Source organism: Pagrus major, chromosome 9 (assembly GCF_040436345.1).
Source record: "Pagrus major chromosome 9, Pma_NU_1.0".
Classification (NCBI taxonomy): Eukaryota; Metazoa; Chordata; class Actinopteri; order Spariformes; family Sparidae; genus Pagrus; species Pagrus major.
Genome location: NC_133223.1, coordinates 29,529,061 through 29,547,148, shown reverse-complemented (window position 1 = coordinate 29,547,148; position 18,088 = coordinate 29,529,061). Strand labels below are relative to the sequence as shown.

The 18,088-nt window shown below is 41.9% G+C and overlaps 1 protein-coding gene across 1 annotated transcript in view; it reads left to right on the top strand.

Moving 5' to 3' along the window:
• The first annotated feature begins 312 nt into the window (after positions 1 to 312).
• Positions 313 to 18,088, top strand: part of col5a2a (collagen, type V, alpha 2a) — a 46,501-nt gene continuing 28,725 nt past the window's right edge. The window contains exon 1 of the mRNA XM_073473374.1: positions 313 to 512. Within this exon, the coding sequence (XP_073329475.1) occupies positions 422 to 512 (91 nt within the window). The 5' untranslated portion in view covers positions 313 to 421. The remainder of the gene's footprint in view (positions 513 to 18,088) is intronic.

Below are 18,088 nucleotides of genomic sequence, written 5' to 3'. Positions count from 1 at the left end.
TTCAAAACAAGCTCTTCTCTTATCTGTTCCCTGACATCTTCTAGCTTAAAAAGTTAAGATGATTAGTTTCTAAGAGCCGATGAACGAGACAGACAGAGAGAGGATCACTGGAAAGTATGAGAACTTGTGAACATGGGTGTAGTTCTCCCACAGCCACAAAAGCCTGTGAGGAGGATGGTTATGGGAGAGGGCTGACAAAAGGGGGAGGAAAATTAGGCTCGCCAGCATTCTTCTCATTTAAAGCTGTAACTACACAAAAAAGCACTCACGCAGTCTGGGCTGGGTCTGCTTGCTGCTTACAAGGAGGGGAACTCTCCGAATTCATGGTGGTGCAGTGATAACCTGAGCATTTTCCTTTTTTTTTCTTCCCTTTTTCTCTTTTGCTCTGGCACAGGGAAAGGCTCATGTCTTTCTTATAGACATGATGAGCTTTGTGCATTTAAGGACTTTCCTTTTTCTGGTGGTCTCCGTGGCTCAGGTTTTGATTGTGTCATGTCAAGACGGGACCAGCGGTAAGTGAAACCCCTCCGCTGTTTATTTGAACACCTAATTGCTGTTGAAGGGTGGCTGATAGTTGCCCTTTTGAATTGACTGAACATTAGCTTGGACTCTTCTTAGTTCAGGCATGAAGAAGCAGCTGGTTTAGATGCACAAATTGCTTTTTTTGCATCCTGATTAAGATTAAGTTTGCTCCTGATTAAGTTATTTAGATAAGACCTATTCCTGGATGTTTCTACTCGTACATGTCATCTTCATTTGCTATATTTCTAGTTACAAATTGCTGTTTTCTACTGGACGGCAGCTGAAAGTGTTGTAACAGCAAGGGAACATGTTAGTTAGATCAGTGTTTGGGATGACTGAGACGAACCGGCCGTGGTTATTAGAGACTCTGTGTTGCTTTGAGTAGATTTAAAAGGGATGAGTGTAACTAGCGTGGATTATCTGCAATTGGCAAACAAGCCGTGCATGTCAGGAAACAGCGCTGCGGACATCTGTCAGTGATTCTGACTGATGTCACCCTCAGGCACTGAAAATGTGCAGCGGGGTGGGAAATGAGCACCTTTGTGGTTTTGAGCAGTACCCCTGCACGGCTCCGCCACTTTTTGGAGCATTCATTAAGTGTTACCACAAAATGTTTTCTTCCCCCTTCGGAGCAACATTTGTACATCTGCTAGAAGAATTTCAGCAGCGGGGCTCGCGCGCCTCTGAGGCAACACAGGGCTGCACGTTAATGCAGAGCAGATGTGGAGGAGACATGAGAAGCAGCAGAGATGCTGTTGGAGGCTCTGAGTCACTCGGTGAACTGCGGGCCTGCTGATGTCTTCAGCTGGCAAACACCGAGAGCTGGAACACCTGAGTGTTCTTGTTTTACTTGAGCTGCGCTTTCCTTTTTTTTTTTTTTTTTTCTCAGCTGGAGTGTTTGATGTCTTGTGTCGTCACAGGGACCGTGTTGTTTCTACACATGATGTCACGGGGCCACACTGAGCACTGGAAAGTTCGTTTGATGGGCCCCTGATGAAGTGTGGAGTTTAAAAAAAAAGTGGAGCACAGACAGTGTTGTTTATTTCTTTTTCTAAGCCGTCGCTCCCTCTTGAGTTTTTCTGTCATTATGTCATTAACTGAGTTGGCTTTGCTCTTAAAAGTTCAGTTTCACATAAAGCAGAGACAGTTGTGTGACAGTGTGCACCAGATAGAGCGCCACCCGGTGGTGGATGAAGCATAGGGCCCAGAAACACGTCCCATACTGTGCCTAAGAAACATCTGAAGCTACAACTTCAATTCATTTTCACTCATTTTTATGAACTCTGATCAAGATTTTGAAAGGATACGTGGCTGGAAAAGAAGCCTTACTAAGCTCTGTAGCTCTCTGCTGTTCTGACGTGACCAGGAAAAAAAAGTTTTTTTCTGTAAAGCTTGTAGTTTAAAAGCTCTCAGAGGCTCTGTTTTAATCAGTGTCTCCATCTTTGTCCATATTTGCTCATGTGAATCAGCACAGTGATCTCACAGGCTTCTTTCCATGGACTCGCGGTGGGCGAGGGGCGATTGCATTTCGACCAAATAAAAAACAGTGGAAAGTTCATGGTTTCTGTAGAGTCAGGGAAAATGTGGTTCAGCAGCACTTTGAGACAATGTACTCATGCGTGTGTGGGAGGGGGGTTTTGAGGCCTGCTCCACAAGATGACCACGTGAAGGAAGCACTGCACGGAAAGGTTTTTGAATATCCAGATGTGGTGGCATTTTACATTGCAACTTTGTTTAAAGGAGACATTTTATGCTCATGACTAGAATATGTTTACATGCTCAAAAAAATACATCAGTTTTCTTTTTAGCTCCTGTCTCTTTAAGGCCCCCACCCCCTTCCCCAAATACACAGTCTCCTCTGATTGGTCAGCTCACACACGCCTGACCCAACTAACAACAACAGAGCAGCTGTGCTTAATCAATTATCATGTGCCAAACTAGCTGGTAGGCATACCTTTTTTGCAGATGTCTGACTCTGTGGTGTAGTGTGATGTCACAAAGTCACATATTTAAAGGCGGGACTACTGACGAGGCATTTCAGGAGCAGTGTTTTCTGTGGGAGAAAGGAGCTCCCGTTTGGTGCGGACATTGAATTTTTTGAGAGATCTTTTACCTGCACAAGAACTTAAATAAAACACTGAAGGAAAGGAAAAAAACAAAAAAGCAGAATAAGTCTCCTTTAACTAGTATGCTTAGGTTAAACAGGGAAGATGCTAACTAGCTGTGAGAGCAGGACCCTGACATATATTGTGTCAAACTGAAGCATAGAGTGTATAAAACACTGAGTAACATTGGATATAACACACTGCCGTGGCTACAATTACCAGTGTTACTCCATTTAATTGGGACTTTTATATGGAAAATTGCAACTTCACATTGAGTGTGGTTGACTGTTGATGAAACGACATAATTGCAAGCAGACTCAATCTCTCAGCAGCACAATTTTATAAAGTCTTTCTCTGAAAAACAAAAATAAGGCAACAAAAGTCTGTTGAGGACACGGAGGAGGTTATTGGAGTCTTTTTCCAAGAAGCCAGATTCACAAAAGCTGCTTTGAAGACTGAAAACATGTTTAAAACAAATGTTGACATCTTTTAGGTCCGTACAGATGAAAGTTATACGGCTGCACATGTGCGGAAAGTTCGCTTGCAAAGGGACCATAAGTTGGCAAATGAGATCAAGGTGCAGACTTTTAATCCACAATTGGAAATTGTGACGCTGACATAGATTATCAGGATGAAAACCTTCATACAAAACCTACAGTACAACCTGTGTTGGAAGAGGGAGAGGTGTTCGGATAATATTTGGAGGAAGGTTCGGGGATGTGAACATGGAAAGAGGAAAAAAAGAGCAATAGATCACCGGCTCCAATAACAAAAAAGCAGGAGACTGTGCCCAAAGCTTCAGCCTGAGATGGAGTCATGACTCTGCCTGTGTGTGTGTGTGTGAGTCTGAACATCACTCCTCCCAGACGCTGACATAGCTGTAAAACATCTTCAAAGATGCCACTTAGCGCCTCACATCAAAGACACAAACCACTCAGACTGTGTGAAACCAGTGGATTTAGTGGATTTGTCTCATCATCACCAGATTGTTCGGCGCTCATCACAGCCAAGCTCAAAAATGTTTTTGCCCTCTGTGAGAGAAAACACACGAGCCGAAAGCAAAAAAATCTTATTCCAAATCAACAAAATCTAACATGAGGTCACTCTGTCTCCCAAATTGGTTCCAGTTGTTGTTGCCACATCACTGACATCGCAACAAATGGGGGCTGCTTTCTACCAAAAGCCGAAACGTCCAAACATGTGAATTCAACCAGGTCCACAGACGGCTTTGATTAGAAACACATGCTGCATTTTTGAGCTATGACTTGATTACACGCCTCTTTTCTTTCCAGAGTTTAAGGGGGTCGGCCTCGCCAGATTGTACATTGTCTTCAGTTACACTTTTTTGCGTGGAGGACAACGTTTTATAAGTCACCTGATGTGCAGCATCTGGATGTGAATCCTGTGGGTGTATCTTGGTGGCACAGACGATGGAGACGATAGATTTTTTAATGCAGCTTTGTGCCTGTGAGGACTTCTCCATGGGAACTGCTTATAAACCAAATTATTGCAGTCAGCAAATGGAGGCTTGGGGTGGTGGAGGGGGGGGATGACTTCCAGATGTTAAAATAGTTGCTCTGGCTGTATTTGGAAAATATTTTTTAAAAAAAAGAAAAGTCTTACAGCCTTAGAGATAGTTGGAAGGGGAGGACGTTAAACGGCTGATGTAAGACATAAAGTGTCAGTATTGTTTTAGGGGTGACTCTTCCTGGCTGAACACTTTGAGGAGGATGTCATTTCTTCCATATCTCTAAAAACCGAACACCTCCGCAGGTTCAAGTTAAAGTAACTGTTTGTTCTGGAGCCGTGCAATTAGGGGCTTCCCCCCTGACAGGTCTCCAGCTCCTTGATTGGCAGTTAGTCACCAGCGTGCCCTGTGATCCTCTCAGCTTGTCCATGTGGGAGGATGACAGGACAGAACGTAAACACAGAACGGGGCTGGGTTTCCACCGAGCGCTGTAATTTCTTTCTAATTAAGAACGTGACAGAATCGCTGCTCGTACTCGTCATTCAACAGGACGAACTCTAAACCCACATGTGATGTGTTGTAATTAAAGAAATTCAACTGCCTTCTGGTTTATGGTTCACAGTTTTACTCACCAGTTCAGGAAAAAAGTTAAAGTGGCACTGCCATTTTATCACATATGGTTCAGTTTGCTCGTCAGCAGTCAAGTCAACTTTATTTTTATTGGCCAATATCACAAATCACACATTTGCCTCAAGGGGCTTTAAAAATCTCTCAGTTTCAGTAATACCCCCAAAATCTTTAACTGGGAAACAATGTAAGAAACCTCAGCAGAAGACTGAAAACAGATGGATAATGTGTCTGTGGTGCTGTGGGGAGCTTTTTCCAAAGTTTGAGAAAATAACCAATTTCTAGTGAAAAGTCTGTATGAAAACAACTGAGGCAGGGAGGGTTTGAAGTAATGGTACACTCCCAGTTGACAATTTTAATTGGAACGCCTCCCGTTAAAGTCAGATGGACCTCACCGACCCCAACCTCAAAATCCAAGATGGCTGCTTGGCTTGTCAAAGATGCTGTAAAATATACTGTTTAATGCACCACTGTCTTATTTGTGTATAATTAAATTAAGACTACATTAGATTAAATCCTTCTATCCATTGCAATTGATATTGTTAGCAAGTGCTAGGCTAGTGCTAACAATGGCTAACCTAGCTAGAACTGGTATCCCGACTTCTTGTACTGGAATAGTTTTGGGTATGAATTCGTTCCCAACATCAACTTCAGACTTCAGAAGTAAATGGAACTCACCATAAGATACTATCTTGTTGCATTGTGGGAAATGTAGGATGCAGCTTTTGACCCATACTAAAGACCAGGCCTCCAGACTTTGATAACCATCCTGAAAAAATGGAAACTCTCAGTCCTGCTGTGTGTTTATCCATTAGCGCTATTAGCTCTGTTTGCTAACAGCTATACATTCTACAGCTTTTAATAAGCAAAGCAGCCATCTAGTATTTTAAGGTGGGGTTTGGTGAGGTGCGTTTGACTTTGCGAATCAGAAATCCAAGTCCGGGGGGCGTTCCAGTTGAAATTGTTGACTGTTAGCTCCGTTAGCCAAACACACCACAGGACTCTGCTTCAATGCTTTCCCAGCGGCTGCTAACAGCTAACTAGCGCTCTTGCCAAGTTCAGCACGGATCTAATGTTCACAATGTAGCACGTGTTCTCTATAGATGGAGTTTACTGCGTCCTCTCTTAATTTTAATTTGCTGACTAGCCTGAAAAGAGACGCTCCATTGTCAGCGCTGAGTTCAGTTTGTCATTTGCTCAGCAATGGTTATACATACATAGGCTACAAAAAATTGCTTTTGTCCTGGAGGCGTCCTGGAGAAGAAATGTGTTCATCCCAGATGTATTTTTATTGTCCTGGAACGACAGGACGCCCCTGGGTTTTGTGGGTTCCCCAACTTCATGGAAGTTCAGTAATAAATTGGTGCAGTATGTCTTTAATTATTCATAAAACTAGTGTTAGTTTAATGATGGATGATGGTTATTTGCATCCAATTCAGACATCACCCCTCTCAGGAATTAAAAACTAATATCTTCCATCCTCTAACGCCAGGGGAACAAACACAGCCGTCATGTTAATGTCTTTGAGAGAGCCAGCCGGTGGTGGTGCACAGCTCAGTCTGCCTGTACACTGAGTGTTGATACAGCTGGTTGTAGTTTTTGCAGATCAGGAGGACTTTTGCCCTCTGGAGCTTATCCTCTGTAGGTTGGTAGGTTTTAGTGTAATATAGCGCTCTCCCCCCCACCCGAACATGTTCTCCGTCTCTCCCCTGGTGACTGTTTCAAAGGCTGCTGTAGTAGCTTTAAATCTTCCAATTTCATCAGATGTTATTTCCCATCTGGGAACCTTTCGCTCTCTGTTGCTGAAGTGCCTCGGGGGCCAGGTAACGACTCAGCGAAAACAGATTAGATTAAAGTTTAGTGAATTTTCTAATTGAGCAAAGACGAGAAAAAAGATTGCCATAACAGGAAATGAGTTAGAGTTAAGCTTCAGAAACTCCCTAATATGTAAAAGCAGCATAAATCACAAGTATCACCCGTATTTGAAAATCTCATGAAATCATAAAAACGTGACCAAATTGTCCGACAGATTCTGAGGCGTTACGCTTACTTGTTTGAAACGCCACAAAATGGCGACTGTCAGCCATAATTGCAGGTTGTGGTCCAACCTAAATTCTAAGTTGTAGCTAGGTTGTGTATATTACAGCTGCAGAGGGTGAACAAGTGGAGCTACATGGGTGTTGGTGGGTGACAAGGGTTAGCAATGTGGCCGGAGTTAAGTTTAGGCTTTTAACAACTTGTTGGACAGCTGATTGACTCGATGGTGAAATGCCTCATATAAGTGCGGTGAAACGCCTCGAGGTCACTTTTGAATCCAGGTGGTCTTCTCGCAGCGGAGCTGAAACTGTGGAATTGACATCGCTGCAGTCTGTTAAAGTCATAAATTGATGGTTGTCTTAGAAATAAAGCTGCAACTAACGATTATTGTAATTGCCAGGGTGATTAATCAATTAGTTTGGTCTGTAAAATGGGGGAAAGTGTTGATCAGGGTGTCCCAGAGTTTAAGATGACATCCTCAAATGTCTTGTTTTATCCACGACAAAAAGATATTCAGTCGTTCATAGACGAGTAAAGAAACCAGAAAATATTCACATTTAAGAAGGTGAAATCAGAGAGAGACTCAGTAGATTGATAAATCGTTGCAGTTCTGTTTACAGATGATGAGTTTCTTGTTTTGAGGTGAGCCACTGTGCTGTGTGTGGTTTAAAGATAAAGGTGTTGCATCATTATCAGCAAGCTCAGACAGGCTTTATCCAGGTTTAACTCAGAAACAGGCACCGAGCAAAACAATGGATCTCCCTCACTCTTTCTTGTAGGGTTGTAGGGTTTCTTTGTTTTTTTTTTATTCAAAGCTTCTGTTGAGGTTTTTGAAAGAAAGAAAGAAATCTTAAAATCCTCACTTGAATTAATCATCTCAAAGAAATATGATGTAACATTTCTGCATTCAGTTGTCTCGGATTTGTTATATATTTTGTTAACTTGCGCACTTTATCCTAAATGTTTCCAACAATGTTCAAACCCAGAGAAATCTTAGAGTCTTAGAGTAAGGAAGTAAGTTGGGGAACGAGTCTGAATGTGACTGTGACTAAACATAACGTGAATAAAACTTTAATGCGTTATTAAACGTTGATAGATTTTCGTCAGCAATGATGGTACTTAAGACTTTTGATTTGTTTTGATGGAGAGAAATTACACACATTTAAACGAGTCAGTCTTTTTTAGTGTCTTTAACATATATGACTGAATCAAATGGGTCTTTTCTTCGACGTCACGGCCGTTGCTACTATGAAAGTGAGGATGTCTTGCTGGAGTACACGGTCCAGCCATTGCTCATATAGAAAGAATATGATCCCTCTTTTTGTTACAACTTAAGTAATTTACTGTAATCATAAAGTACAATTGTTGTTTTTTAAAGGCTAAAGGATTGAAGCAGGAGATTTTGTCAAATGAAAACTTGCTGTGGAAACAATTACATCTCCCTTTTTTCAATATATTTCTACGTTTGGACTTTATGATGCTCTGGAGTTATTGGACATGTTTGGATGAGTCCAGAACAATCCCCTTGCAGCCGTCTCTGAAATCTAATTCTTCAAATAGCTCGATATTTTTAGTGTAGCCTCATCTTTATCTGCAACTGTGCAGACACACCGGCTTGAAAGAGAATGAAGACGTGCCAATAAAAGCTTGGGATTCAAATGTCAGCGTTATGAATGAAGTGTGAAAGCTTTGAACTGTGCAGCTTCAGCCACGTTAGTTGTGTGTGATGGATGTCTTGACTGAGTTGGACCCACATATTGTGTGGAATTCCTGTTCGCTGTCGAGACTTGTTGGACGCTTTCTGTGCTCCATATTTCCATATACCAGATCAATGGAGTACAGTGTGAAAACAGAGAGGATCCCTGCGAAATTAATCATTGTAATGGATGTACAGTGGATCTGCAGCAGAGCCTCACGTTGGGGAGTGAAAAATATTAGGTTTGGAGTCTTTTCTGTGCAACACTGCCAGATCTCAGCAGAGAGTTTGATTCTGGAGATGTCATCGACTATTAACTGGGAACATCATCAGACCTGTGGAGCGCAACGGTACGACTGAGGAGGTTTTTTTTCCCCATCGGGTCATGGTCTGTTGCATCAAAATAGCCACTGACTCCAAATCATGTCCAGTAAGTTGTTCAGTCGAGAGAAGGGTTCATTCTCTTCACACAATGTGAAGTCTGTGCTGCCCTTTGCCCGCTGGCCGCGATGACCAGTCAGTGTTCCCGAACAAACACTTCTCACACGGAGCCAGACCAGTGAGATGTGGAAATGTCTGCTCGCAGTCAGTGACTCATGGCTACCATTTAACCTCCATGAGTTCAGCAAAATGGGTGAAGAGGCTGCTGCTGCAGAGACAAGAGTTTGTGGAAAAGTCAGAAACAAGAAAATCCAAACTCCGGCACGGTGATTTACAGTTGGCCGGCTTTAAAACACTATCCATATGGATGACATCAGATACTAGTGCTTTGTGTTTCTGTTAATATACTTCAGAATTAAAGCAAAGCCACATGCTTTTTCTTTAAAGACACAGTATCCTGCAGAATAACCTTGTAATTGCTGCATTTTGGCTCAGGCTTCACTATTTCAGCCAGTTCTGCACAATTCAGCTACAACTATGTGTTGTGCATCACATCAATCTTTATTTACCTGAGCTCCAAGTACAGGCTTCAGAGTCTTGATCTTCTTTTTTAATCTCATGCTTCCTTTAACTTCTGAGCCTTTTCGCTGATGTGGCCTGGTATTTAGGCGATGATAAGCTTTAGAAATGGCAACAAACCAGAGAGGAGGAAACTTCTTTTTCAGCATAATTTCATATCTTTTAAGAGAGAGGGAGGATTGAAGGGCGCTGAGGAAGAGCAGAGGAAGGAGAGGAGTCGAGGAAGGGAAAGAGGATAAGAGATTGTGACAGAGGGAAGACCAGAGGATTGTTTAGTACGTGTCGATAAGGCAAATACTCATGAATACACCATACATCGCAACAAACTGGTCCAACTCCAACACAGGAAGTCATATCAAAGTGGAATTTCCTCTGGAGAGGCACGTGTTTTGTCTCTGGCTGCCGTGATTAATGAGACAATCGTGAGATCAAAACATTGTGAACTTATTTTAGGAAATGTTATAGACAGATTTAAAGTAAATACGCATTGTGAATAGCTGTTGAGACACACTGTTACTATCGAAATTAGGTCAGTTGGCGATCGTTAGCTCTTGAGAATTGAACACAGCTTCAGCCCTTTTCTCTGGTTGGAGAGGAAGGTTTGGGAAGACGTTTCTAGGGCTCGCACAGCTGTTGATGACATGTTGGGTAAAGTATGCAACTGTTGCTGATGGAAGGGAGGAGTTTGAGCAAACAAACTGCGGCGCATCTGCCAAGAAACAATCCTCCGCTTGGCACTGATGAAATCGCAAGAGCGCTCTCAGGATGCTAATAAAATAAGAGTTTCATTGGTTGATGCAGTTTGGTGTTTTGCCATAATGTCACAAGGGCATGGGTGGGAATATTGCCCTCATACGTCTCTCATTAGAAACAAAGAACAGATCGCTCTGTGTGAGAGAACATTTACTTCTGTAAAACAACATTTAAACTTGGATTTAATTAAGCAATATGGAACTTTATCACTTGATATGTCATCTCAAAAGTCCCAAACAAACATGTCAGACTATCTATAAGGCTGTTTAAACACAAAAAGTATATAATTCATACTTGCTCTGAGGAAGACTTTGTGCAAGCACGCCTACATCACATGCAGCTGCATCCCAGCACATCTGGATCTAAACCAAAATTCAAAATTCAACTCACAAGAAGCATTAAAGTGATGAATTGAAACTGTATTGCAGAATATATAACTTGCTCCTAAACAGCAGCTCCACCAGATGTGTTTCATGCACTGAGAAAAATGCTGCAGCCATCACCTAAACTTGGGGACTCGTTTTAAAATGTGCATAAAAAAATAGATAAAAAAACATAAAATGACTCCACACAGCTGGTCTGGTGTCATCCAAGTCTCTGGAAGCCACGAGATCCCAAATTGATTTGAAAGGATCTAATTTACACCCTCAACGCAGTCGAGCTTGTGCACTCACTTCAGACGGGGTGCACGCTAACGCTTTCAGCGTAGCAGCTACAGAGGAAATTTTGGCTCAATAAAGGGTCAAAATAACTTCTTATCAAATCAGTTTGGGATCCACTTCAGTTGTTTAGGAGAATGTTGCAACACTGTTTTGCTGTGAAGCTCCAGAGTTATATTTATTTTGTTATATTTGTAGTTTTTTTGACGTCATTGTCTTTGGTTATAATACAATTCATTCACCGCAGTCATTGTTGTACTGTAACACCACATGACACAGCTTTAGTCCACTAACTCACTTCAGTGAGCACACAGCTGCTGGTGGGAATTTGTTATCAGTAACAGCATCGTTCCATCAGCATGACTGCAAAGATGGTCAAAACTATAAGATAAATACATTAATAAACAAATGCTACTTTGTGAAACATTGTAACAATCATTTTAAAGGTCCAGTGTGTAAGATTTAGGGGGATCTATTGGCAGAAATGGAATAAATATTCATAATTATATATAGATATATATATGTTAGTGTATAATCACCTGAGGATCGTTGTCAGCTATGTTTCTACAGTAGCCTAGAACAAAATGAGGACTATTTAGTTGGTTGTAATCTGCAACCTCACCGCTACATGTCAGTTAATCCTATACACTCAACATTTAAGTACACAAATGTGCTCTCTTCTTTCTTCTTCTGCTTCTTTCTTGTGTGCAAAGTTGCTAACTGGTGAACAAAGCTATTTAACAGAGACACTGTTTCTTCTTCAGGTGCAACTTTTTCAGGAGAGATACACATGGCCGCCTCTTTAGGCCTCAGTGACCTCGTTAAGATAAAACGCATCATAACCGTGACCCTCTGACCTCACCGCCTCTCTCCGCCTCTGTCCGTCTCCAGCTTTCACAAAAATCCAGGCTGCTTTAAACTTCAAGGGCCTCCATTTGGTAATAAAGAGAAAGTGATAAATTCTGTATTTCCCCCGAGGCTGCAGTGTGAGTGATGTCACCACAGTGAGGGGCCCCTCGCGGTGTCGACCCCCCTCTCAGGCTCCTCCACTGTTAACCACAGCTAACACTGGACACCAGCCAGCAGAGCCACTGCACTGTTTATCTTTAAATCAGGATGAGTCTAACAGTCGCAGCTGGTTTGTACCTGTAAAGAGGAAATCACTGGAAACTGCCCAAACTGTTATCCTTCTATGTTTTTAGTTAAGCTCTACAGTCTTTAACGGTTCCAATGTAATAATAGATGTCTCCGGGAATTGCCTAAAACAAAAACGGTTGATTTAGTTCACCTGGAATTAAGTCATGGTTTCCATTTCAGAGATGATACTGGAGTGACGCCAAATCAAGCGTCTCTCACAATGTTTTGAGGAGTTTTTGGCCTAAACCGTCTGCTCAGACGCTGTTTTCTTTACAGATTCGCTCTCAGCTTCCAAAAGCCTCTCCATAACATTGGCTTTGTGTTTGAGTTTTCAGGACTGTAACCCATTTGTAAAAAATTGCATCTCTGTAAATACGACCGTGTCACGTAACGTTCAAACGAGGGTCTTCCAGCAGTGTTTTTTGGATAGATCGTGATCCAGTTTTCTGCATTTAAAAAACCTTCATTATTTGTGCCCACCCCTATTGCCGATGTAAAGTCAGGTGAAGTTTTGAGGTCCACAAAACATTTCTGGAGCTTCACAGCAAAACGGCCTTGCAGCATTCTTCAAAACAACTAAAGTAGATGGGGAATGTCCGGAAAACCTAAGAGCCCAAATTGAGTTGAAAAGACCTTATTAACAGCCTCAAAGAGTGGCTAACGCTTTTAGCTTAGCTACAGTGAATATTTCAGCTTTAAAAAGTACTTAAATAACGTCATGTCACATCAATTTGGGGTCTTGGGGCTTCTGGAGAGTTGGATTTTGCTGGTTGAGATGTATGGAGCCATTTTACGTTTTATTTTCAGTTGTTTTTTTAACATTTTAAAACAAGTCCCCATCTACTTTGGTTGTTCAGGAGAATGCTGCAACGCTGTTTTGCTGTGAGGCTCCAGAAATGTTTTGTGGACTACGAAACGTTACCTGATTTTCCATCGACATGGGGGTAAATAGATAATGAGCGAATTTTCATTTTTGGGTGAACTTATTCTTTAAACGTTTAAAGGGAAACATTAATAAAGATGTACAAATACGCTCCTAAATAAAAAAATAAAATGTAATAATGTCACATTAGGAGGTGTGTGCATACTTTAACAGATGATTTGGTTTTTTTTGTTTTTTTTCAGGGGAGTTGGCTCCATTATTGCTCTTTGTGTAGTCAGCGTTGCAATTATAACTTATTTTGTTTAAGGAAAACAAGAAACTCTGGACGAGAGCCTCAGCTAAAACTCACAATCTAATGTCATTATAAATAATGTCATGCTTGTGGCCTCGCACTCTGCAGTCCAGTTGAAAATGTAAATATTTATCAAAAACATCCTTCGCCTCGGGGGCTGCACACGTGACACCGTGGCATCGTTCCTCGGAGCCTTAAGAATAACCAAACAGAGACAAAAAGAGCAGAGATGTGTACAGTAGGAAAAGAAAAAAGCAGAAGAAACAGGGGGAAAATGAGGGAGCGTGGAGGAGAAGTCCAAGCGAGGCCAGCGTGCTTTGATAGGGATAAGGAGGAAGAAAAAAGGGAGATTGGAGAGCTTGACGGGGATATGAGAAAACACAGGCTAATGCAAGAGAGAAAAAAGTGGGATTTAAAAAAAGGAGCCCTGCGGCAGCCATTTGGGTTTGGAGGAGAGGATGCAGCATGTTGAAACTGCTGTAGTGGCGAGGTCGGACAAAATGTGGAGGCAATAAGTCTCAACTGCCTTTAGGGTCACTCCTCAACACTGATATAGGACACCTCGTAAAACAGCTCAAGATCTTCCCCCTGCTTGAGGAGTGATAACGGTTGAACATGTGTGTTACATCCTCATGTGTTCATTATTAGAAGTGTGTTCCTTTAAGTTGTGACCATACGCTGTACTCACTGTGTACTCAGTCCATGTTGGGATTTCTGTTGGTTGAGCTGCTACTTCGTGCACAAGTGTTGTCCCATGAGCTGCTGCTGTATTGATTTAGGAACTCAGTTTGCAGAGAGCCGCAAGACTGCACAGGGGAAACGGGCGTGTTGATGCAACCACCTGGTATTATGATCCTGTGTGTGTATAAAACAGAACGGCACAGACTTATTCTACCAACACCTCATCTGCACTTGAAAAGGCCAACAGATGTGTTTAGACGTTCAGACGTGAGCTGCAGACAGTGTGCTTAAAACATTTTTCTCATTTACTTCGCTAATCAATCCATCATTTCTGAATTCGTGCTGAGGTTTTTTGTGCTCATCAATCTCCAAGATTTCTGCCCTGCGCCTGATAAAAAGATGGCAAATGGAATTTTTGTTTGCGCTCGAAGCGTAAAAAAACAGAAAATGACATCTCAGCGATTCTCCAGACAAAATTCTTTCCAAAAACGTTGTCCTCATTACTGAGGATAATCTGCAGAACACGCTGTCACAGTATTCACAGAGAGCCTTTTTTTAATTAGCTCAAATGGAAACAGTCCACAGTGCAGCGAAGTCTGTGGATCATCAAGAGTAACTCGAGTAACTTTTTTTTTAATCACCACCATTTTGATGGACTGGTGACAGATTTTAAGGACCTAAGGAGCTGGTTTGAAATGATTTACACTAGCAGGGCGTGAGAGAAAAAGTTCTTTGTGATTTGGTGAAACTGACCATTTAACGTCTTGCACCACACTGACCGACAACATGAATTTATGACTACATTCTGGGTTTTTGGCATCACATACTGTAAGCATTATAACCTCAATGTACACAAACCTGCACCGACGCTCACAGACCAAAACACAGTTTCTTACACTTACATGCTTCTAAAAAAAAACTAAAACTAAAACTTCTGTGGTACCAAAGTGCTTATGTTCAGTGTATAACGTGTTACAGTACAGATTCATCAAATTATAGATTTTATAAATAAATTAATAGACTAAAAATGTTGATAATCATTTTTTTCCAAAGCTGAGAACAAAGCTAAGATTGCAGATGATGTGTTAGCAACAATAATGATGCTTGTACCATTTAACTTCTAGATACATCCACAGAACCAGATGTTATATTTCACTTCCAGTTGTCCTTTAATATAAAAGGCCTGACACACTGCACTTCATTGTATTTCACTGTGTTTCGGTCCCGTAGTGAGAGCGTATTGTGCTGGAGACGCGTTCCTCGGCGCTCCTCAGTGTACAGAATCCGCAGTTTATTCTTCCACATCTGGCTATGTGCTCAGTTGATGTGAAACACCAGGGCGCTCTGACCTCTTGTATATGTTAACGCTCTGTGCCGGTATAAACTGGAATGTTTGACGTCACCCTCTTTTTCCTCGGCTGCATAAATGCTTTTAAATGGAGCAGCCAAATGCAGAATTGCTTATATTAATAATATATATATGGAAAACGTTTCTTGGAACTTGCGGCGATTAGATAATGACTCGAATTCTCCTGCGTGAGGAAATGTCACAGTGTTTTATGTGTTTGATTCTGTGGGCCTGGTGATCAGCTTGTCTATAATGACTGAAACAATAGTCTAATGTGCATGATGTGCAAATACATACACTACTTTTCACTACTTCTAACTGTCTGTTAGATACTTTAAAAGTAAAGGTCAGACAGGCGATGCAGCGCATTGTTCAGATTTAGCAAAATGTGTGTCAGCGTGTGCTGTTTAGCTTGATCAATGTGTATTGGAGCTAGCTTCAGAGGATATGAAAACCACATGTTTGACACTTTACCAGAACTTTGTGTAAGAGTTGATTTCAAATCAAACAGCTCCACCTGGTAAAGTTTAACATTTTGGTGCTTTATCCTGTACTCAGAGAACAAAGTACTCAAAAACCTTATCTGCTTCCCACAGTTGTATACTATGTTGGTTTGAACAGGCCAGACTATTGTATTGTATTGTTGTATTAATCAACAATCATCTTTTTATTTATTCATTTATTTATTTATTGCTTAAAAGTCTTGTGTTAGTGTGGGAGTACAGGTCACTTTACAGTGAGACGTACAGTAACTAGCTGAAAGTCATCAGACTATTTAGCGTACTTCAATGTAGACCTAAAGAGGGGTCATGCAGTTTAAACTACCATTTCAAGTTCATGCTTTTATTTTGGTGTCTACTACAGAATATCTACATGCTTTAATGTTCAAAAAACATTATTTTCTCATACTGACCTTTGCTGCAGCACCTCGATTCACCCTCTGTCTCAATTCTCCCTTTTAGTGCCTGTCTCTTTAAGGCCCCCCCCCCCTGCTCTGGTTGGTCAGCTCTTAGAGGCCTGTGCAGGCACCATCCACCATGTTTTGCATCAGTTCTTCTGGTGTTTTTGATACCATGGCTCTGCTAGGGGCGTGGCTGAGGGTGTTGTCTGTACAGTTGTGACATCACAATGTCACAGAAGTCCTGATGGCTCCTTTGAGGGCACAGTTTCTGAACACAGCTGTGCAACTTTCTGTGTGGATTGAGGCTTTTGATAGTTTCACAGTACTTACATTGCATGGAAATCCCACTTCCTACAACATGGGGCCTTTAAACATTACGTGTTTACATTCCATGATTGTTGTAATAAAGTACTGCTTAGTACATATTGACTCAACAACGCTGCCGTCTGCAGTTACATGTTTGCAACATTTGAGGCAGAAAAGCAGAGAAAACAAAACAAAAATAAAGACTGTATGTGTCCACAGAGTAACTCGATCCTTATCAAACACAAAATGTTTAGTATAAAACAAAGAGAGACCAGATCTGTGTGTGGACCTTTATCTTCTCCACAGTACACAGTTTTCACATGAAGTTTATTGTGAGTACACTGGATACGATTGCCCCGGTGTTGAACTTTGACCCTGACTTTTGTCGAGAGCCAAAGACAGTCCTGGCTTTGGATGTTTGTAGTGAGGAGCGTTCACAGTTTAGCAGCTTGCATTTTCATTCCAACAGCTTGTGTTTTCTGATTCTCTAATCACAGCAAATTATTCATTTAGAGCACGCCATCTGTCGCACGACATATTTAGATCGTAATGAGCACACGCACATGCTGTGGATTGCATTTTCCATATGGTGTGAAGACACAGAACCTGTCTGATTGGTACAAGTGTAAGCACTAAGGATCTCTCTTTGAGTTACCGCTGCCGTCACATATTTCACGAGAAAGCCGATGAAGTGTGCTTGACAGCGTCTTTTAGATGTTGTTTTTGCCTCTCACAGCCAATTTGATTTCAGTCAGAAAAGGTTATTTTGCAGGATCTGGAAAAAAAAATCAGCTCCAGGCTTCAATAAACACTCTGAAACACAGTTATAAGATGGGGAATGAATCAAATCTGAGGTAACAGAAAGCAAGGAGTCAGTCCGCCAGATAGATAAAGACACGAGGAGGTGGAGGAGGGAGGTGTAATTCAGGAGGACCACAATCCTCCCAGGGCTGAACCTGGGACGGGAACAACTCGTAACTGTGGTTGCCTCTTTAAAGGAAGACCCATCGGAGACGGGGGCCTGTTGATGGAAAGGCCTAGACATGTAATCAGCAAGCTACTTATTCATTTCAACTTTCCTGGCCCGAGCTTCCTCCCCCCTCCCCTCGAGATACTGAGCTTTGTTTGTCGAAGCCATGGTGAGGAGCATGTTCGAACTAGAGCGTTATTACAGATTTCAAGCCCTGTCAACACAATACAGTGAATCCTCGAAGCTTCGGGATATTAAACAGACAGGATGATGTATTAAACCTTTGTGCCAGTAATTAAAAGAGCGTAAAGATTTGAAAGGTAATTGCAGGCCGAAGCAAAACACTGTGTTGACACATTTTTGACCCGCTGCAACTCGTGCTTTTTTTGTTTTTTGTGCAAAAGCCTCCTCTGATGTTCATGGAATGGCAGCTTTTCAAGGACATCTTCAGTGGACCAGTCACAGGTTGAGCTAAAGGTCCTTTTCAGAGGGAAGATTTATGTTTGGCCACGACACTGAGGGTTTCAGAGCAGCAGGAAAGCGCAGCTGCTGCTGAGCCACCCTTCAGCAGCTGTAACTCATCTGCATCTGGACGAGGAATCAGGCCGGACTCCTCACGGTATTAACCGTGTCAGTTACTCAGTGTGCTACGAAGAACTTGTTCAGAACAGGAATGGAAACAGAACGTCAGAGATGGTTTCGTAAACTTGTCATCCAGTGGTCACTATCCAGGGTTGGGTCGG